Source organism: Clarias gariepinus, chromosome 16, assembly GCF_024256425.1.
Source record: "Clarias gariepinus isolate MV-2021 ecotype Netherlands chromosome 16, CGAR_prim_01v2, whole genome shotgun sequence".
Taxonomy (NCBI): Eukaryota; Metazoa; Chordata; class Actinopteri; order Siluriformes; family Clariidae; genus Clarias; species Clarias gariepinus.
In genome coordinates this window covers 19,184,360-19,207,666 of record NC_071115.1, presented here as the reverse complement: position 1 = coordinate 19,207,666, position 23,307 = coordinate 19,184,360, and the positions used below count along the sequence as shown (strand labels likewise).

At 38.0% G+C, this 23,307-nt stretch overlaps 1 protein-coding gene across 4 annotated transcripts; it reads right to left on the bottom strand.

Moving 5' to 3' along the window:
- Positions 1 to 151: 151 nt before the first annotated feature.
- On the bottom strand, positions 152 to 20,615 carry hid1a (HID1 domain containing a). Of its 4 annotated transcripts, none has more exons than XM_053515330.1 (20): positions 20,477 to 20,615; positions 18,416 to 18,565; positions 16,878 to 17,048; positions 15,986 to 16,111; positions 14,584 to 14,690; positions 14,124 to 14,240; positions 11,604 to 11,811; positions 9,754 to 9,810; positions 9,509 to 9,649; positions 9,331 to 9,421; positions 9,066 to 9,217; positions 7,980 to 8,058; positions 7,698 to 7,862; positions 6,353 to 6,580; positions 6,098 to 6,243; positions 3,752 to 3,874; positions 3,581 to 3,670; positions 1,721 to 1,812; positions 1,483 to 1,641; positions 152 to 1,349 (listed from the first exon to the last, which is right to left on the bottom strand). In XM_053515330.1, exons 1-20 carry the CDS (start codon positions 20,540 to 20,542, stop codon positions 1,286 to 1,288), a joined length of 2,532 nt encoding a protein of 843 aa, XP_053371305.1. In that variant the 5' UTR covers positions 20,543 to 20,615; the 3' UTR covers positions 152 to 1,285. The 4 variants fall into 4 exon arrangements, with proteins under 4 accessions (XP_053371305.1, XP_053371306.1, XP_053371307.1 ...); XM_053515331.1 differs by having other exon boundaries at positions 153 to 1,349; positions 15,986 to 16,108; XM_053515332.1 differs by lacking the exon at positions 3,752 to 3,874 and having other exon boundaries at positions 153 to 1,349.
- Positions 20,616 to 23,307: the final 2,692 nt, after the last annotated feature.

Below are 23,307 nucleotides of genomic sequence, written 5' to 3'. Positions count from 1 at the left end.
CTCGCTGTGGCCAGTTTTATGTTTTGTGTCAGTACTCGAATTAAATGCAATATCTAAAAGGACATGCAGTTTTATAAAAAAAATAAAAATAAAATAATAATAAGAATAAAATAAAAAAAAATGTTTACATTACATGACACATGCAGTTCCCATCTGTTTTTCCCCATCCTATACATGATTACAAAACCACAGTAATCACTGGTCGCTTCCTCTTTCTGTCAGTCACTCTCATTATTAGCGTGTTGTAAAGAGCCACCGAACGTTTGTTCCCAGATGTAAAACAAGGAAATTGTGAAGACAAATTGGTATGTGCAACCATATAAAATGATTCACATGACATGTTTTTGAGCTCAGTATAGATATTTATATATATTTATATATATATAGTGACAAAAATTTTACTTTAAACATTGAGCACAGTATATACATTAGATCATCTCATTAGCAAATCTGATATGCAGACAAAAATAGTAATATCAGGTCACCATAAATGATTTTCATGAGCACATGTCAAATAATTTGTTTACAGTTACAATACTGGTGCAACATGTGGACTGTTACTGGCTGAAATATTTTCCAGTCTGATAGCATTTCGTGAAACGTCAACCTGAAAACAAGAGCAAAAGGGGATGCGGACATTTCTCTGGTAACCACGAGTCACAAGTAGGATTAATGGCAACCTACAAAAACGAGCGAATGCAGGATCAGCAGAGTTGGCTGGAGCATTGCTGCCTTCTAGTGGCATGTGCATGGTAACGCACTCAAAGTCAAATGGCAAGGGTCACACTAGCCTACTGACGCCACTTACTACTGGACGACATGCAACCAAAATCACTAGAATTTCAAATTATGGTTCCAACAAATATATATGTATATGTTTTTTATATACAGTGGCAGAAAATTTTCCATATATCCACAGTGTGAGAATATCAATGGTTTAAGCTGTTGGACATTATACGGTCTTATCAAAAGGCAGAGCTATATGTAGAAACGTTATCATTTGTAGACGTTCTAAGCATCCACGCACAGACACATATGCCAACTCAATGAGTCATGAACCCTGTTACAGATTATGAGAGTCGTTGAATGCCAAAATTTTGACATGATCATCTTTATCCATTTTACTGAAATAAACCTGTGAGACTTATGAGAAGACATACAGCACTGTGCTGGTATGAAGACTAAGCTCTAAAAGCGGGTGTTCGATGAGTGAGAGGGGTGAAGTCAGAAACCACAAACCAGCCCTCTATTCAGTCAGTGATAGGCAACTCATGGATCTGCCCTTCTACATCCGCTGGATCTCAAAGAGTCGGACGTCTGTGTCGTACCAGATCGGTGGGTCCACGTTGCTGCAGTAAAGAAAAGATAAAGTTCAAAACAGTGCATGGTTCCTTCTGAGCTCATTAATTAATTGATTGTCTGGCATTACAAATCATTAAAGGTAATGTAAGATTTTTTTTTCGCATTTCGTACAGTGCTTACCGGAGATAGACAACGCCCCACATGTATGTGCGGAACCACATGGCGGTTCCTGCGTTAGCCTGGTATTTTCTAATGAGAATAGGATGTGGCACAGGCAAAAGGCCCACCAGAGTACCATGCTGGAGGAATTTCAGAATCTCTGATTCATCAGTTAAGCCCCTGTGAGAAAAAAACAAAACGAACAGTTAAACAATTGAGTAGATATTCAGATATCCTTATGTGTAAAAAATTTTCATACTTGTCAATGCAGATCTTCTCCACTTGGGGCACCAGGACCTGGAGCAGCCGCATGATAGTCTGTAAAGGAAGCTTGCTCTTCCAGGACATGACCTGCACCGAAGAGAGGGCAGAGTTTACAGTCGGTCTGGTAAGACGTGTTTTGCAAAGAATGGCAACTTCATTAAATCAATGGAAGCAGATAGGATATAAAATACACAATAAGAATACACAGATACACTTATCTGCTTTCAATATGCTGTTAATGTATGTATGCAGTATGTTAATGCTGTTAAAGTGACTGAAAATGCACGCTAAAAAGATATACAAGGTCTGGTGAGTTGGTTAGCTTGTTATGTGCATTAATAAAGACAATCACGCATACGCTCATTAAATATGGTAAATGAGTAACTGTCAATCCTGTTTTCCTATTCGTGGGTGGAAAAATAAATGCATGTTTGGGCTATTTAAACATAGCACATTGGGCTATGTTTAAACATAATGCACTTCAAAGTCCTTGAACGTATGTTGATGCTCTAACTATAAAACATGCTTCAAATTATGTGGACTAGAAAGCAGGTAACTGTGTATTTTTTCAGAATGAAGACTGTGCAGACATGTGAAAACACTGATGAAACAGTGAAGAGAAAATAAAAGCATAATAAGCAGTCACCTCATAGGTAAAAGAAAGACGCTAGCCACACTTGAATATGTATTGTTGTTTAATATGAGAGACCAAAATGTTAACTGATGACTTAATGACCTTTTGTGAAAGGCAGAAACATTGTATTTGACATTACAAACTGTTAGAAGAGGATTATAATCATATGCACATTCGTTAGTCTGTATTAATGTCCCCAAATAGCCATCCACACATTACTACATTATTGCGTAGTCAATTACAGTATGTTACAGGCCACAATAACGTGTAACTGAGGAGCAATTTCTAGATAAGAAATTTATTACTGCTCCTGCTTTTCAGACAGATTTTATGTTTGTTTTTTAGCACTTACTTCATAATTCAATTTTGCAATAAAGTGATGTTCATTTGCACTCACTTATGTGACACAAACCGCAAACCTCTACAAAAATTAAATGAGAGTGTGTGTATTACTGCAGGCTTCTATTTACAGTACTCCCTTAAAGCTCGCTTTAAGTTTCAAACATGACGGTGACTTAGCAACAGCTATGAAACCCCAATTCTTGCGCGAGTGTGTGATAGCGTGATGACAAACACTTTCAAGAGAAACAAACAAACAAATAAAACGCTGGGAACATTTCACTCTTAGCTTGAGAAAACTCCTTGAATCAGAGAGAAAGACTTTGTGCTGGCAGGAGCCTGGCCAAGCACTGCATTGTGAAGGATGCGAAAGATAGGTAAGTGGAAAGAATTCACACCTGAAGAGAATGTGTATAATTACTGACTGTGTGTTGCTACGAGTCTGGCTTTATTTCCAGTTCTTCTCAATGAACCCTTTTAAGTAACATTCACACACACACTTTGTTGTTGGCTTTTTTCTCTGCACGGGTGTTCTTGCCCTCATGCTGATTTCCTTTTTTTTTTTTCAGCACAGAGCACGCTTGCACAAATTAGCCATATTCACCTCAGTCTCGAACTCATAACACTTCACTAGACCACATCCCTTAAATGCCATCCGCAAAAGCTTTAATTAATAATTATATTTTATTGCAGCTACCTTCCTTGTCCTTTGGTTTTGTTTCATCAGGAAGTATTTATCTTTATTCTTACAAGATAAAAACAACTTATTTGTTTTTAACTGACAGCTAAATAATGGCCACTGAGTGATCTGATTAATTGTTCCAACCATCAATAGATTAATTGATTATCAAAATAGTCATAAGTTGCAGCCCTACTACGCACCCACTCTGGTGTTGGAACCCAGTACGTGGCAGCCGACGATGCACTCGACAGCCGTCTCCTCGCCATTTCCGCCTCTGTGTAAAAAACATCCTGTTGGGGAACACAAAATGGCTTTCACTTGCATCCACTTGCATATAAATAACCAGACACTGATTTTGCACCACCTCTTACTTTGATTGTAGTTGATCTGACTGACTGGTGTTTCTTGTTGGCCTGGTAAGGACTGTTTTGTTTGATTGATTGTTTAATCAGGTAATAGCTCTCAATGTCTGCTCTGGGTTTCAACTGTAAAGCCTGAATTTGTTGTTAAAAGGATAAACCAACATGAAGACCAGAGATCTGTATTTTGGAGAAAAGCTATTTTGAAGCTGAGAAAAGAATGAAAACTGTTCAGAGTAATTACACAAGCATTAAGCATAGCCAATACACAACAATTTGGAATGTCCTAAAAAAAGAAAGAAATCACTGGTTGGTTAACAGCCAGACATCGAATAGGTTGGCAAAGGAAAACAGCAGATGATGACAGAAACGTGAATGGGAAAAAAAACGCACAACGGCAAGTAACATTAACAAAAACCTTCACATGACAGCAGTAAGAGTGTCTACCAGACGCCACTATTAGGGGCCATACCACAAAATAGAAAAGATTTTAGCGGTAAGAATTAGAAGGCTAGATTGGAAGTAAATATACGACGAGCCGAGCCACACAAGCCACGAGCCACACAAGTTCTAGAACCAAGGTGAACCAAAATGAGCAGCAAGACAATGACCCAAAAGACACTGTGAAAACAAAGAACTTCAACAGGGGTAAAAGGTAGAAAGTTTTAAACTGGCCAAGTCAATCAGCAGACCTTGTGAGTCCAACTGAGCATGCTTTTTACTACCTGAAGAGAAGACTTGGAAGAAAAAAAACTAAACAAGAAGTGCCAGTACAAGCAGGGGGAAAGCGTAACAAGTATGGTGGTGTCAGTGGGTCACCATCGTGATCCAGACACTGCAAGCAAGGAATATGCAACCATGTTTTCTTTCAGTTAGTCAAGTCCAACAGCTTTAGAAAAATTCCGAGCCTCCGAGCTGTGGTGAAGTGCAAACCCTATCATTGCTAGCTCGAGTCCTGTGTGATGATGTAACGAGAAGTACTTTGCGCTATCACATACACGACTCCAAAGCCAATTATGGGCGTCTGTGAGCTCATGCTAGCAGAAGGAGCAGATAGCGCTGTCCTCTGAGTGTGTTACGCCACCACCATCGGTGCATGAGCGAGCAGCTGGCAGGTGGTTCGGATAGCCTTTGGCCCTCCCTGACAGGTAGTAGTAGCCTTGATGGGGGACGCACCAGTGTTGGGTGCGAATCGGATACGACTAAATTAGGGGCAAAAAAATTATAAATAAAAAAAAAAACAAAGGAAAGAAATGCAAATATCAAGTTTTTAATCCATTTTTAATCCCTTAATATGGAATCCATATTTTGGCTCTACTTCAATGAATACACCATTAATAAAAAAAAAATGTAACTTGCTTGAGGAATTATTCATAAAGGCAGGATGTTCAGCTATTAAACACAAACCTATTGCCAGGGCTTGTATTAAGTGTTATTTAATTTATGTTCCATTAATTTTGCCCATCTAAAATTATGTGGTCTTGTAACAAAATGTGCCAAGTTTTTAATTCTTTAACACATTTAGATAAAAAAAAAAATCAGGAAATGTTGATCTTTCATCTAATATTTTAATTATTTTTTTTATTTATATCTCCAACACAAATCTTCGTCTTTAGTGTATAAAAAAAAAAACAATAACTGACTGTCTTGCCGTTCCAATACTTTTAACTTAGTAATGCGGACACATGCCAATAACATTATTGTCATTAGTAGCGCATTAAAGTTTGGTTTCAGGTCAGCAGATGGTGATCAGCTTATCCTAGATCAGCAAGCTTTGCTCAGAAATCTTCTCATATGATAACTAGTAATAAATAAAACACTAAGCTGATTCATAATGTTGAATATATTTTTGCCTTTTAACATGAAATCATTCAGGACATGGTTCCTTCAAGACACGGAGTGACAGAGCAGGAGATCTTTTTGAACATCACAGGGAAGGTAAAAGCTCTTGAAGGTAAGTGGCGACTGCTCTTTTCTTTAAACATGAGCTAAAAGACAGCCATGAATGGCTAATGCTAATCAACAAAGGACAGCATAATGCCATCCTACCCACCTAGAGAAAAGGCCAATTATGCTCTCTTGGACCACTAGCCATGGACGGCCGCTGTCATAGTCAGGATTCAAACTAGGATTTAAACCTCTTCTGTGGACAGGATAAGAGATGGCAACATATTGCTAAATTTTGACCTAAAAAATGCAGCTTGTTCTCTGAGCATTAGTAAAGCAAGTCCCATAAGCATTTCCCATTGTTTAGTAAACTTGCCCCTGAAGCCACTTAAATGTAAACCATATTTAAGATTACAACACGCAATAACACTTAAGAATTCTAAAAAACCTTTATACAGGTAACTATTTTACCTCGTTATCTCGACCTGAGTTGGACTCGGTGTCGCTGGCCCCACTCAACACACCGTGTTCCGGTGACTGATGAGATTCTGTCTTTGGCACTGTGACCATGGTACCATCTTCTGATACTTGGGACTTCTCTGTTAGCTTATCAATACCTGAAAAATAAAATGTATAAAAGTTCAGCCACACTGAAAATGTAATACAGACGAGAGTCTTTCTTCCTCTTTAAAGAATATGTTCCACTGCAATAAAGGAGGGTGTTACCTGGCATGGCCACAAGGCTGGCCTTCAGTGTGCCCGGCTCGGCAGGTACGGCTGGCCGGGAGCCCTCCATGGAAACTGTCTCCTGGGAGTTGGTGCGAGAGGGGGCATCAGGAGACTTCTTCTTCTTTTGCAGTGCCTTCTGGATGGATGTAGAGTCCGTGGGCAGGTTGGCAAGCTGGTGAAAGACGTTGCGCTTGCGGATGATGGCGTACACCAAGTTGCAATTGCCTGAGGCATAATAGAGAAAAATGTGGTTTACATCATTGTTTTTAATCATGATTCTTCAAGAACTTTAAGTGACAGATTATGGTGTATGGAGGACTTCACAGTTAAACTGTTTCAAACAAAAAGCACATACATTGTCAATATAATCTAGAGTATAAATAGTATGGATAGAAATCACCAGGGATGTTCTGATACAATATAATGATACAGTACGTACTCATAATTTAATACTCCGATTTAGTATTAGGAAAATACAACCTCATATAAGCAACATGTAACATGTATTTTTTTGACAAAAAAATAAACAAAAAAGAAAAAACATTTAGGCAATACTAAGTACACCCATTATTAAATAGCTCGTAGAGCCACCTTTAGCAGGAATAATTAGAAGGAATTGTTTCCTGTATCAATTTAGTTAATTGAGGTTTTTGGCATTCACTTGTACACAGCTCTCTTAAGGTCCCACCACAGCATTTCAGTTGAGTCCAAGTCTGGACTTTGACTAGGCCATTCCTAAACTTTGATTCTTTTATTTTTTTTAGCCATTCTTATGTACTGTAGATTTACTGCTGTGCTTTGGATGATTGTCCTGTTGCATGACCCAACTGCATGATCCTAAATGACCAAGCTTTAGCTGTTCAACAGATGGCATGGTGAAAAAAGTTTGCTGTTTATCTGAGACCTAAGACACGCTATGTAGGTAGGTGCCGATTTGATTTATATTGCGATTCTGTAAGCATCTAATTTCTTTATATATATTTACAATTTTTACCCAGATTGTGTTACACTAAAAAATAAACAAATTTATAAATTAAAAATAAACTTTGAAGCCATTGTATTGACACACAAAAAAATTATATGCAACCGAGTTGATATTTTCCTAATGTCTAATTAATATAATAAACGCAAAAAAAAAAAAAAAAAAGAACAGTCTATGTTATATGTAAACATTTTCAGTTTCAACAATAAATTTCTTTTTTAAATTAAATTTTTTTGCCAATTGTTACAGGATACAATATTCAATCTGTTTTCTCATATATCCAAATTTCCTGTCTTTAATCATCGTGATACTGATCCTGGGTATCTGATCCATGGCATCTCTAATAACAATGTATCTTACCATCAAACTGGTACTGGATTATGTTATTAAATGCCTCCAGCAAAAAGAAGACCAAGTGGTGGTTCTGAGCAGAAGAAAACAGGAACCAGTTGGTGGAGAAGGCTTCCAGAAGATGCAGAAGCTTATTGGCTGCCACCATAGACAGACTCTTCAAGTAAGGAGACACTAAACAGTGTGAAGGAAACATATTTGGAGATTGTACACATAAATGTAAGACCCAACAAAGCCCGCAAAGGAAAGAAACTTGAAGTAGACAAAACCAGGAACAGTGAATTAATTTACCATTCACTACGATGGTGAGCAGGCAGTCGAAGAGTGGCTGCAAACGCTGATGGCCACTTGTGATGATCTTGTGGAAAACCTGAAGTAGGAGGTGTTCAAGATAAAGAATAAAAAACATACGTGTGACAAACCTGACACTTAACAGCACTTCCCTCCCATTGCAATAACTGCCACACCTATACATTACTGTATTTATATAATCAGACATGTGCAAGGAGAACAATAAAAGGAAATCATTCAAATATAGGTCAAGCAAGATCAAATCAAAATAGGGAACAATATGATATGATTGAAATTCTTTACCAATTGAATAACTGCAGTTACTCATGTGCAACCTACGGTTTTACTAATTTCACCACTGAAAAGCATTTTCACAATGTAATTATCATACACAGTATGTGACTCTGTAATGTCTGAGATGCCAGAGTAGAGAAGATCATTTTATAGCTACAGATATTTGTATGTTATACTGTAGCTAGCATTTTACTCATTTACAATAATGCACTGTGAATAAGGGCTATACTTTCTACTAATTGCCTTAAGGAATTATTGGGGGGTTCAAGTCAAACTGGGACTTTTGATTATGATTTTTTTTATCTCTATATAAATCCCTGTTACACTAGGGCACTTATTCCAGCGTTTTGATCTGAACCATGATCTGACTGCCTGCTTCCCAATGTACAGATATACAGTATGAACTCCCAGCACCAACATTTAATGGCCAAATATATGAAAATGGCTTGGAACAAGGTCAGAACTGGGAATTTAAAACGGGAGATGTGGCAATAACTCTTAGATGAGTTCCTGTGATGTGCAACAGGTGTACGTGAACTGTTCTGTGCACAGTTCACACAGACAGATGTGTCTTTTTAACAAATTATCCATCTATTTGCAAGGATCAGGCATTTTACAGGCTGAATCTTCACAAAAAAGACTGCAATAGTCATTCACAAACGTACAGCCTTCATTTGCATCATTCAAATATTTTTTTTAAGCTAAGAGTCTCATCACTCTGCTTGAAGTCCGAGTTTGACATGAGCGACCCTAGTATAATGTAAAATAAGCCAAAAAGAAATCAGTCCTTACTACAATGAGGAGGTCGGCATGTGTGCCGGTGAAAACTGGAATATCCATCGGGACACGAAGAGAGTATGGTTTGTTTAGACGCACTCCGAAATTCCTTTCCCCACTCAGCAGCAGCAAAATGAACACACCGATGTGCATGAGACCAACACGGGCTATCGACAAACACAATGTTTATGTGGCAACTAGGAATCAGACTTATGTATAAATAAAAAGAAAAAAATGGTTTCTTTTGACAAATATCTGTCACACGTACAAAAATACTTACATTGATCAGCCCTGGCATCATTTAGGTAGTACAGAATAGGTACCAGGATGTCCAACACATCACTGCTCTTCAGAACAAAGAACAAGAATTTCTGAAACAATAAAGAGACAGCAGGTAACGGAGTTAGACAGGAAAAGTCATAAAACAAAACATTAGGGTATCTATCATGGTCCCTTACCTTGTTAAAATCACAAAACTTCCAAAAGAGAACCAGAAGCTCTTGGTAGAACTGGATCTTTTTAGTTGAGTTGGGCAGGTAGGTCTGTGTGAGTGGGTTAGTGAGCAGGCGAGCAAGGCCTTTCAGCACAAAGTCATAATCCTAGAGGCAAACATATTATATATGTATATTTTTTTTAGAAGGGAAGGAAAAAAAAAGATAAATAATGAACACATTTTATAACATGGCCATGAGAAGTTGCATACCTCCTCCCTGTGTATTCTGGACAGGTAGTTCACAAACAGGTTTTGTGGGCCTACAGACTGCCAAAGAGGAAAAAAAATAATAACTTTATTGAGAGATCAGTTCTTTAAATTAAATTAATAGATTTTCATGAATTTGGACAAACCAATTAAAACATATGGTAAAAGCATAATTTAAAATACAAAAAACAAAGAGACCACATTTAGCTTTCATTATGGCAATGTTTCAACAACTTTATGCGACATCCAATTTTTCTCCAGCACAGCCCAAAGACTTTTAATGGGGTTAAGGTCAGAAATCTTTGGTGGCCAATCCATTTGTTAAAATAATTCCTCATTCCTCTAAACTCTCAATTTGAGCCCAATGAATCTTCACATTGGCTTCCTGGAATATGGCTGTGCCATCAGTGAAAGAAAAATAATGAATTGATGAAATAATCTTTCTCTTTCCTTTCTCCCCGTCTCCCCCTTTCACTCTTTCTCTCTCTCTGTCGAGCTACACATGTCGTTCCTGAGCTGCCAGTGATCCAGACTCCCTCTGCCCTCCGGACCTGTCTGATCCATCCTGGTGCCCCGCTTCTGGTTGGAGATTTTATCACATGGATGCCCCGTGTGTCTCTTTGGGATGCATCTGGTGTCTGATGATGATTCTCTCTACCTAGAAGATGGTTCTGGCCTCGACTGGTGTTGGCAACTGTTTCTCTGGGGACTTGACGTTCCAGGACTGGAACCTGCTACAAGTCTACCTGAGTCTTCAATAACTACCTGGACTCCATATAAACATCAATTAACATCAGCTATTATAGCTGAACTGCCTGCAACCTAACACACTGTATAAATGCAGATCATTTACTGCTCTCTGTTTCACCCAAATGAGGATGGGTTCCCTGTTGAGTCTGGTTCCTCCATTTTTGATTCATACACATTCACATTTCATACAAACTTAAATAACTCTTTTGATGTAAAGCTGCTTTGGGACAATGCCAATTGTTAAAAGCGCTATACAAATAAAAATTGAATTGAAATAATCTGATCGTTCAATATAGGTGTCCACCGACTTTTTTTTGCCACTTCGCCTTTTTAAGTCTAGACCTGACTAACTGAAGCAACTACAGATTATAACACTCCCTCCAGAGGATTATACAATGGCCACTATGCATGATAAGTGCATTAAATCATCTGACCTTTTTCCATTGCTTTTTACCTCCATAGTTTTTCTTTTTTTTTTGCTTTCCAATAGTCTAACCTTTCTAAAATGCAGTAACATCTTTTTTCATAAACATTATCATGAGCATGTTTATCTTCTGGCATGGTTATTAAAAAAAATGAGAAGCTACTCACTGCATCAGTTTGGGTAAGAACAATCGTTCTCGGATTAAATATATTAATCACTGTAGTAATTATCCAATCAATGACTCTCAATTATTTGCTTATTAAAAACTAAGCGGCAACCTTTTTGGCCTGGCACTGTATATTCCCTGAATCTCCAAAAGCAGCTTAGCTCATACTGTAGTTTTTTTCAAGACCAGAACTTTGCTTTGCCCCCACTTGAATATAACTGCTCAGGTACGCCCATTTGTTTCATTAAAGGATGATTCACAAGGCATACATGATGTTAAAAGAAAGCCTTTGATCACTTTTAAACAGTATCTTAAAAGAAATGACTTGCACTAAATAAATGCCCATGTTTTTTCAAATGGCTTTAGTTTTTGTTACAAGTCAAAAATCATTTATGGTGGAACTTTTTCACAAATACAAGCATGTGTTCGTGTATGTGTGTTCGTGTATGTGTGTGTGTGTGTGTGTGTGTGTGTGTGTGTGTGTGTGTGCTAAAGGTGGGGTGGCGCTCCTACATCCTGCTCGTCCATGCTGGAGGGGGAGGGAGCACGCTGAGGCTGAGTATTCTCAAGCTCCAGAGTGACGATGAGGATCTGTACTGCTTGCTCCACCAGCTGCTCCCTGTAGTCTGAGAACAGCAAGTGGTTGTAGGGAATGCCGTAGCCCACTGGGTCGTATGCACACACCACGTTAATCAGGGAGGTAAACAGAGGCAAGGCGTGCCTGGAGGGATATAAAGAGAGACACACAAAACCACTTATTCTGCCTCTGAGCTTCTTTACTTTTTATGCAGGTCAAATCAACGTTTTTTCAATCAGACATCCCTTACTGTCACATGCTGTATGTCTCAGCAACCGAATGGTTCTTTAATTAGTTATTAGAAATAAACGTCATTTTGTTCAATAAAACTTGTCAACACAAGGATTCATAAATTAATTATAAGTTTGTTAATTATTTCATTAGTTACACACTGTACCGCTGAGTCTAATAGTTATACTCCTCATGGTAAAGTAAAGACTACAGAGAAATCCCAATAATTAATCTGTATTAGATTTAATATGTGCTTCCCCATTATACTATATAGACAGCAAAAACAATTAGTATATGTTAAAGATATAAATTGCAAAATAATGCAAAATGCTACAAGATTGCTTCATTGCAACTGTGCAATAGATATTTAGTAGTACCTTGGATTTCGTAGGTTTTGCTTTCTAACAGTCTCTGATGATACAAGCAGATTTCTCCACCCTTTGTACTCAACTCTACAAGTGTTCCTATTTAACTAAAAGCCACGGCCCTGTGACAGCCTTTTCTGAGTGAAGCAAACAGTCTACAAAACAGGATATTTGCAGATATGCATCGAGTTGCTATGCAACAACATTCATTAGCTTTTTGTCACGTAAACCTACCACATGGGTCACTTTGTAGCTATACAATTGCTCGCTATAGCCCATATGCTGCTGTGCACGGTTTTTCATCCTGCTGCTACATGTTCATTTATAGGCGAGGATTAGTACGGGACCACAGCTGGTCAGATTATTTAGGCAGTTTATTCTCAGAACATCAAGGACAGAGCCGTCTTCCCCCCCTTGTCTCCCAAATTCCTCGCTTATTTGGTTAAATGCAACACACAGCAGCCACATCCATCTGTGATCGTTTGCTCTGTTTTGATTTCTGATGCCATATAGTATGGCAAACATCTAAACTGAAATTTGTGTCTAAACTAACCAGAGTTAGATGGATGTACAAATGTGATACACATTTTAAAATGTACACGTAAAAAAGTCAGGAGCCAAAACAGTGATAGTGCTTATGATAATACAAACACGCACTGGAAGGAGGGGGAGGTGAAATGAGACGTCACAAATGCAGCAGAAGGGCATGAAAGCAAAAGAAAGAGCCAAAACATGTACCACAAGACCAAATAGACAAGATTTTTGAAAACACATATACATCAATCAGCCATAATATTAAAACAATTAACATTTAAACCATTAACATTGAAACCACCGGGTTTTAGGTTTCCACCTGCAAGATGCAAGGTCAGGGCCTCCATAAATCAGACTGGTTTGTTCATGGATGCTTGATTGAATTGAGATCTGGGTAATTTGCAGATCGAATCAACAACCTTGAAGTCTTTGCCTGCGGAGCCACATACAGGCTGTGACGCATTGGGTGTTCTGATACCTTTCTATTGTAGGCAGCATTAACGGCGCTCAGCAATTTGTGCTGCATTGGCTTTTCTGTGGAATTAAACCAGACAGGCTAGCCTTTGGCCCTCATAAGCATTGATTAGCTTTGGGTGCCCATGATCTTGTCAGCAGTTTGATGAAAAAGAAGTGGAAAGGGTCCGTTTACGTGCCTTCAGTATATCGGGCGACAGATACTACTCACCCTGGAAATACAGCCATCGTTTCTGTGGCAGTTACTTCCGGGGTCGGGTTGTCACCTCAACGCCTGATTGTATCCAAGCACTTTGGGGTAAAAGACCTTGTTCAAGGGTCGAACAGTGGCAGCACGGCGGAGTCACCGGTTAAACAATTGACTGGCATATAATTGTTATCAATGTTATTTAATTCACCTATCGGTGGTCTTAGAATTATGGCTCAAGGATATATATTTCATGCACAGAAAAAATTTATTAACTTTAATTATTCATCAGCCCTGTTGCACAGCATGCACTTAAAATAATATGGTGGCTGGTTTCATTATACTCTTCTGAATTCTACTGATCCATTACATAATTTATATTTCCAAGTCTACGACACACATTTTTTTGACTTTTAATATTTTATTTACATTGATTTTAAAAAGTAAATTAAATGAAATAAAATTGGTTTAGACAGACAGTGGCGTGGTGTTTTGTAGATGGATCATAGTTTAAGCTTTTAAAGGAAATTTCTTCCCCCCCCCCCCCAATATAAAATGTTACAGCTTTAACCTAACATATCATACACAAACAGCTCCAAAACGGTTTTGGTTTCCTCCTTCTTTGCTATTTATACATTCTTACTACTATAGGCTGAACAACCCACCTATTCTCAGTGGAGCAGAAAAAAGTGACCCAGGGATTGATGATGTTGCCGTCAGAAGATGGTGGCAAGTACATGGCCTCAGAGAAACAGGTCAGCAACAGCCTTAACAGTTCTGTCCTACACACCCAGAAGACACACACACAAACACACAGTAACCATTAAAAACACAGAAAACTTTCTGCTTTTTCCATATTGCATTTTAATGATCACATGTATTCCCACGCTCCTGGTTATAAATCTGCCATTACACACCATCCTGCTTTAAAAGCATCCCACCCAAGCAGGAGAAGAAAGCAAACAGCCCTGTCTGGTTTCTACCTAATAACCTCAGATGGCGTGATTTGAGATAAGAATCTCCTTGAATGGGCCTTGTGTGGTGGTTACTGATTAAAAGGTTACCCGGGAAACATGAGAAAACGTTCTCCTCTGGAAATAGGAGTGCACTTGATCGCATGCTCACCTGTTAAGATCATGGATGTAGTTGAGTGGCGGCGACTGTGCAAAGCCCACCCCTGCCTCCCAGATGTATTCGCAGCTGTCCAGCGACTGCATATCTTCCAGTGAATCCTGCAACATATAGCCATAAGATTACAACAGACTTCCATTTGGTTCTAACAGAGAAAGAGCGCGGGCATCATTTAGATGTGGTAAAGTCAGCGGCAGATGCCTGGTCACTGTAAATTCAGTGTTTCCAACACACAGGTCATATTTTGGTTGTTTACCTGCGTTTGTTAAAGTTATATCGTTTTTCAAGAAATTAACATATCTTGTGCTTTAATGTTTCTGGTTGTTGGAGCACATGCATTTTGTGGTTGGGGTTGTTGTGGTAAAATTTATCAATTTGTCCAGGATACAGAACAAACTAGTTTCAGGAACAAACATAAATAATTACTGTGAAAACAACTAGAGAGGGATTAAAAAGAGAAAAAAAAAAACAGTCACGCACAAACACCTCTAGGCTGTGGGGGTGGGGAAGAAAGGGAAAGAGAGAGAGAGAGAGAGAGAGAGAGAGAGAGTGTATAGCAGTAACCGCATAATGAGAGAAAAACAACAGCTCATTAGGTAAAGCATTTAAACTACCATATTACTACCATACCAACTTGTTGTGGCTAGTAGAGGCTAAAGCCTAAGAAGTAAAAAAATAAAAGGCCTAAAAACAGTTTTTTACTTCTAGAAAAGTAATGCTTTTTTCTTCTAAAAGTAAAGAAGAAGCCAAACTGCTGCATTAACAAAAATGCTTGTGTAGATTGACAGTATATCTATAATTCATCAACCATCACCAACAGATACTGCTTATAAAACAGTACCATGGGTGAAATTACTGAACCGATAAACAGTAATTATTTTCCTCCACAGGTCTGTTGGAGAAAACTGGAGAGCATATTCTGCTTGTGTTAATGTGCCAGCGCACTTCTTAATGCAGTCAGGCAACCCAGGTTAAAGCTAAAAAATATCTGCAGATGAACATCATTTAAATCAACAGGCATACGTATTCGCCATCATATTTGTACCATTTCTATTGCTCAAAAAAAAAGTTATTATAGGAACTAAAAAGAAACTATGAGCTGACAAGAGTAATAATAAAAAAAAGAACACTGATCTCTCTAAAAAACCTGCTGATGTTGTTACAAAAATGGTTACTCATTCAGACTGATACACATCCAAAATACTTCTTGTCCTTCCTCATACCAGAGCACCTGCCAGTCAGTAATCCTTTAGGGGATTTAAAAGAAGAAAATGAAGCAAAGAAACCTTGTCCAGTTTACATATGAATGAGCTGAACCAGGAAATTAACACAGTTAAGAATGCAGGAGGAGTGACACAGGGTACAAACTGTACCGAGACTCTGACAGGTTACTCACGGGTCCTCCTCTCTTATGGCTCTGCACGGTGAACTCGGGACAGAAGAGCAGGTCGGAGATGGCAAGGAGAAGAGACTCGGCCAGTGGCCGTGCTCCCTCATCATCGTCGTCCATGTCATCCATCTGCTGAGACATGAGAGCTGACTTAAAGGAACAATCGTAGTTAACAATTAACGAGTGCAAGTAATAATTAACCGTTATCATAACCTCAGCTTAATTCAACATGGAAAAATCACAATGGTAGTAGTGACAAAAAAAATTTGAGGACTTTTACAAGATGAGGCTTCAGGAAAATAATTCATGTTGAGTTTGTGAGAAAAAATACAGCTTGTCATGTTGCCAAGAAACACGCAAAATCCAAAGATCTCTGTACTAAAAAATCCTGGGTTATAGAATGTAACCCTTTATGTTTCCCTTTTTAAATTAAAATATTTTTATCTATTTTTTTAAAATTGCATTAGATAATGTAAATGATTTGAACAAATAAGTAAGTGAGCGGTTATTATAGAAAACAAGTGCTTTGATATAAATCAGTAACTTGCATTACAATCCACACTATTTGTGTTTATGTGTGGATATGGCTAAAAATTTTAAATCTTAGCCTTAATATTAAATGATCCTACCATGTGCCGATATGCTTCTTTCCACTACATGCTACAGAGAGGACAGATCTGAGTTAATTTTGCAGCAACTCTTTCACTTTGAGACACCCGATACACATGGGGGAACCTTGTTCTCATACTCTCAAGCAACAGCCTGAATCAAGGCTCTGTGTGAGCCACTGCTCTGTTCCTTCGCTGGGAGGGAGCACTAACACCTCAAGCATTGTGAATCTTTTTCGTCGTCTCTGTGAGAGCTGGTTGTAACGGTAAATCCCAGACATGTTACTCACTCCAGCTCGGCCGGCCCCAGGAACAGTGGACCAAAAGAAGCCCCTCCAGTCCTGGTCTTCAAAGATGTAGGGCAGGATGCGGGTTAGAATGCGTGTGCAGTTCAGCACAACCTGCTTTTCGGTTTCGCTCGGGCATCCTGACTCTGCTGCCTGGACCAGCTTTTCCACTGCCTGCGAAAAGGAAATGCACCAAGCAAGAAATTACCCACGTTAGTGCACATGGCACAGTGGCACAGACCAGAAAAGCTTTTACAACCATACCAGAGAAATGAACACCATTCTTCATAAGTGTTTTTTTTTTAATAATAGTATTAAAAACACTCTAATATTACACAAAACCCTGCCATGCGTGTTTTAAGGTCATCAGTACAAGAGGCGGTTTCTGTAAGTGTACAAAACACACATAACCGTGATATTCCTCGCACCATGCCAAATTTTACTGAAGACCGGCCATGTGTCTTTCTTTTCATTTAATGTAATAATTTAGCAATCCTTAATGAAACACTTGCAGGACTGTTTTTAAAATCAAAATGTAAAAAAAATCCAAAAAATATCCAGAGGGTAATTTAGACTGTCATGGAGGCAGGAGGAGCAGGTGGGCAGATTTAAAGCGAAAGCTTTTGTTTAGGGTTGTTTTGTTTTAAATCAACAAATTAGCATATACTAACTTCGATTGGGCTGAGATCCCGTGATTACAAACACGGTTGCATATGATTTACATCATTTTCCTACTTGTCAAATCATTCAGTGAGCCCTTAATCTCTGTGAATGGGGAGGATTCATCCTGGAAGATGCTTTTACATAGGATAAAGGGTAGCACTCTGGAAGAACTATATATTGATTTAAAGCAGACTATTCTCGATGGGGACATGTGGCTTCAAAAAAAAGGCTGAATAACGTTTAATTTCGTAAAACTGCTTTGTAACAATGACCACTGTTGAAAATGCTTTGCAAATAAAATAGAACTGAATTGAATAAATACATAACAGAGACACTAGCTAATACTTTATCACTTGCTTCTGTTGTAATAGTACATATACAGTATTATAGTACATCATAGAATAGCATGTAAATACCATTCCTTATATAATTACTGATCTAGGATCAGACAATTTCACTTCATGGAGCTAAACAAGGTGGCTCTTTGAAAGGGGTTATTCACATACTCATGAGTGCCAGCATATGTACAAAGGAAAGCTGATCCTAATCGCTACTCCTTGACGCATATACATAGCCCCAGCCCTTTTTCTGCACATTTAAAATCAGAGGACTGCTGTCTGGATGTTTCTTTATTCTTACTGATAGGCAGGGTTTAAAAGGAAGCAGAAGGCTGTAGACAGGAAGGGAAGCACAGAGACTGCTTTCCTGTGCCTACATGGCACCAGCACTTCATTCGTCTAAACAATCTGTGCTGCACATTAACGAAAAGTAAAACAGCCTAAAATTACAGATTTTCGAAATAACTGATTATAGTTTACACAGTGCACTAAAAGCCCTTGGAGACACATTAAATTCATTTTGGCTGATAATGCAGCTACCTTATAACACAGGGTTGCCAGATTGGAAGGAGACTCCTCTCTCACTGCTCGGATCTCCGCGGCTGGCACAAGTGCGAAAACATCCTGGACTGAGGTGGCAGTGTCAGCCCAAAACTGGTCCCAAAAGGCATCATCTGTGGCTTCCACTGGCTGAAAGCAAAATACATAAGTCAGTGTAGTATTCAGCATGATTTATTTGGCAACCACAAAAAAATTGAAAAAAAGAAAATACTCAGTTAGTCCAGGTGATTTTTGATAACACACGGCAAGTAAATCTGCTTCTATCATGGTGTAGTATTCCACAGACATTCAGAACAGAAAAAGTCTATTTGATAAAACTATAAAACTCTATGTCTACGTCTAAAAAAACTCATTTAAGAGCCTCCTGTAGCAGTATGTGTAAGCAGTATAATGTGAATACGGTAGAATGAGGTACAGTGGGATAATTGTGAGGTGTTTACATTTCAAGGGTTTGGTTTGTGTCTTTGTCCCTCTCTAAATAGTCTGTCCTAATCCCAGGCATTATGCACAGTGTGAGTGTGTGTATGTGCTTCCAAGAAATTTGCTGATATTCATGAAAATTTTTTTGTCTTTCGGCTGCTCCTGTCGAGGGATCGACACAGCGGACCATCTGATCTGCACACAACTTGCCACAGGTTTTATGGCGGATGACAGTCCTGGTGCAAGCCTCCCATTTTATCTGGGTTTAGGGCAATATATCCAGTGGCTGTAGTTTAGACACTGGGTGAGAATTGAAATCGGGCCTTCCACATGGCAGGTGAGAAACCTACCACTGAGCCACCAAAGCCTTATATATTAATAAAAATAAAGTTCATTAATATTATATAATATATATGACCCTGAATGTGTCCTTCCTATGCAATCATTAGAAGGGTGGCAAGGCTGCTTAGGGGTTAGCACTGTTGCTCCGGTTTCCTCCCACAGTCCAAAGACAGACAGATTAGGCTAACTGGCATGAGCAAATTGCCCGTAGTGTGTGAATGTTGACTGGAGGTCCTACCACGGTCATACAAGGGAAATAAATACAGTGGTCACCAATAGCATTCATAGTGCCTAGTTGGACTACAGAGGTTTCTAAATGGATGGATGGATGGACTCATTAGAGAATCCAAATATACCCAGGGATATCCATAAACGCCTATAAAACAATATAACGCAATCACCTTAAGGCAAACGTACTGAAATTAAAACGTTTTTTTTATCTTGGACACAAAGTAAAACCCAGGCCAGGTAAATGATTCACACTGTAAAGTATCATCATCACAACTGGATGTAAATACTAAAGGTTTGAAATAAAACATGAGTTGTTTTTTTTTCCTTGACACTGAGCACATACACAGCAGCCTGACTAAATAAAGCCTGCTGAGGAGGACTGCTGATAAACTCGTCACGCGTGAAGTTAAAATCTCGCGTTATCACACGACTCAAAGTAACTGGATATGTCTTCGACTGGATTAATTCTGTCTTTATTGGCGTCTGAAGAGATCGATATCTCGGTTTGATATAAAAATAAATATCTCTGTTTGATAAAAAGAGAGAGAGATATTATTACATTACACTGCTTTACAGTCATGTTAATTTAAGATTTTTTATAAAAAAAAAAAAGAAGTCAAGATGGAGAAACTAAACTGCATGAAAGAAATATAAATATAAACAAAGAGCGTACGCATCGACGCAATAATAATTTTAATAATTTTAGTAATAATAATAATAATAATGCGATGAGAAATCACATATTAAGTTATTATTATTATTATTTCCTCCTGAGCAGCTCTGGTTAGACATCGACGCCAGCCTGCAGTCCCCGTGGCAGGTGCAACGCTATTACATGATAGAAGAAATAACACTAAAGCGGCATACAAAAATAAGAAAAAAATGCTTGACATCAAAGCATCATGAAAATATCCCGTATAATTCAATTAAATATCCTCCACATGCGCATCCGTGATGTTGCGGAGATCTTGCGTGTGATTCAGCGCACTTCAGTCTCCATCTGGAAATCTTTCCCCGCTCCTACACGGAACAAACATTTATACCAACCTGCGTTTTCGTGGTCAGCTGTATCACCGCTTTCCGAAATTTGAGCTTTGAATCCGTATTTCCCATACTGCGTGACAATTTCTCTCTAATATATAAGAAACAGCGGCGCTGCTGCGGAGAGTCTGATCCTCCTCGTTCCCCTCCTCCTCCCCCTGCGCCTGCGCTTGTGTCATCACAAGAGACCTGTACAAACTTCCGGCTTCCACGCGCGCGCGAGGCTGTTGCTAGGTTCAATCCCAAACGGCTCGCTTACGCACACTTAGTGCACTATGTAGACTAGGGGCGCTAGAGGGCGCTGGTTTTGGGATTCTTGTGTATTTCTGGGCATTTTCACCCCCTCGGATCCCGAAAATACAGATTTTCCCACCTCAAAAGCTGAAATTGCGTCCACCGTTTATAAATATACATTATTTTTCACAATAGCAGGACCAAAATACTGCAAGGCATTGTTTGTTGTGCCACTTTGTTAAAAAAAATTATTCTCACTTCTAAGTGCGTCTTTTTTCCCTAAAAATAATAAATTATTAATTAATTTAATTAGTTTTAATTATTTCGTACATATGAATTACTTGTTTAAGTAAACCAAACAGGACAATATAATAAAAACAAGAAGGGAAAAAAAGACTTAAATACTTTATATTTTAAAGATTAAATACTTTAAAATATTTTTTTTTACATTTTAAAGATCAAATACTTTAAAATAAGCTACAAATAGAGTATTTGCTCCATGTAAACAAACACTTGCACCAATCTGTATTCATTTTAAAAGGATTAGGATTAGTTAATATTTTTATTGCTGAAATAATAGCGATAAAGTGGTATGAATTAATTTTAACGTAAAAGTCATTTAAACTTAAACTTTACTCAATCTCCTTTTTGATTTTTCAACTGTGCTTTACTCTTCAATTACTGAACATGGAGTGTGTTTGGCTGACAACAAAAGCAGTACAATTTAATGTTTTTTAATATATGTAATGTATTTATTTGTATTAAAAAGTTAGGCAGAGAGTCCTGCTGTACAAAAACACAGACAGACATGTATATGGGCCTCAACCTAAAATAATATCACTGATTACATTAAAGATGATCAGCTTATTTTAGCTTCAACCTTTTCAACTTGTAAACTGTACTCTAGTACTGTATATAATAAAAATGTTCGCCAGTCCTCGAGGTCCCCCTGGGGCCCCAAGCAGTTGCATGTGGGCCACGAGCAATATTTGTAAGCTTAATTTGCATTTACATGGGACTGTAAGAGGAAATCGGAAAACTTGGAGGATACCCACCAACTATAGGGAGAACTCCACACACACACACACACCCGAAATGGACAATGATCCCAGACAATGAAGACAAAAGGCAACAAAGCTAACCACTAAGCCAAAGTGAATATGAATTATTATTATATATAAGTTAACCAACCTAAAGTTATTTTGAAACAAATAAAAAAAAATGGCTTAAATTATATGAAAATGGTAGACACATGAAATGATTTCATCAATTTTACAATAACCAGTGCTACTACTACTGTTAATAATCAGAGGCAAATCTGTTGGGGGCCCAGAGGCAAAACTGAAACCTCTAAAAATAATAATGATTGATTGATAGATAGATAGATAGATAGATAGATAGATAGATAGATAGATAGATAGATAGATAGATAGATAGATAGATATTTATGTTTTACTCCAAGAACAAGTATTCAGACATGCGCTGGATGGGACTAAAATTTAAAAAGGGTATCCCATATACATGTAGTTACCCTAGGACCACATTTTTTTACTTTAACAGTGGAACCTTGGATTACGAACATAATTCGTTTCATAAGCGAACTCGTATTTTAAAACACTCGTAAACCAATTTTCCCATAAGAAATAATAGAAACTCAAATTATTCATTTTTGCAGCCCCAAAAAATAAATATACATAAAAATAATTAATACAAAATAAAACAAGAAAATCTTTACTCATCTTGCGGAACACTTGCAAACCGTGTTACCCGCAATCCGAGGTTCCACTGTACTTGATTTTCCTTTTACAGTCTAAAAGTTAAATGTATATTGTTTAAGTGCAAGTGGAATCTGAGGAAATTAGCTTTGTCACAAGTATGTCTAACATGTTCCTGGATGAAGCTGCTTTGGAAGTAAAAACCATTCTCCTGAAAAAAATCTGTACCTGTCTTTTTAGATAATCCAATAAGCATTTTGTATGACTTCAGGACTTTTAGGAGCCAATTTGCATTAAAACTTAGGGGTAAAGATTATGGCAGCTCAGTGGTGGATTCTAGGCCACTTTTATAAGGCAATTAAGTCGATAAAGATGGATGTGAAAAAAGCTCGGATGCTTTTGCTCGCTTTGTCAAGATTGGAAAAAAGCAATCTTTGAAAGGTCTACATGCTATTTAAAAAAAAAAAGTTTAAAAAGTCTTCTGCAAGGATTTCCTTTAAAATTCAATCCAGAAGAGATTGAAAAGAAGGAGGAAGCTTGTCATTGATCTGTGCACAGGAAAGGTTATAAGCGAAACTGTTCTCTTGTACAGGAATGAACTGACAGATCTCAAAAATGATCATATGAGCTCAGTTCAGACAAAGTTATTCAACAGTGGATGTGAAATAATCCCCCAGATGACTGCATTTAGAGTTTTTTTTTCTGTTCAGGGTGAAATACATGTACATTTTTCAGCCTATTTATCATTGCAAATTAAGTTCTCTTTCTTATTTTTTAATAAATCTTTTCTAAAAATTGATCAGTGGCATATATTTTATAACAAACGGTGAGCAGCCCACTTTTTCACGATTAAATTTTCACAGACTAAATGTTCTATACATTTTTTAA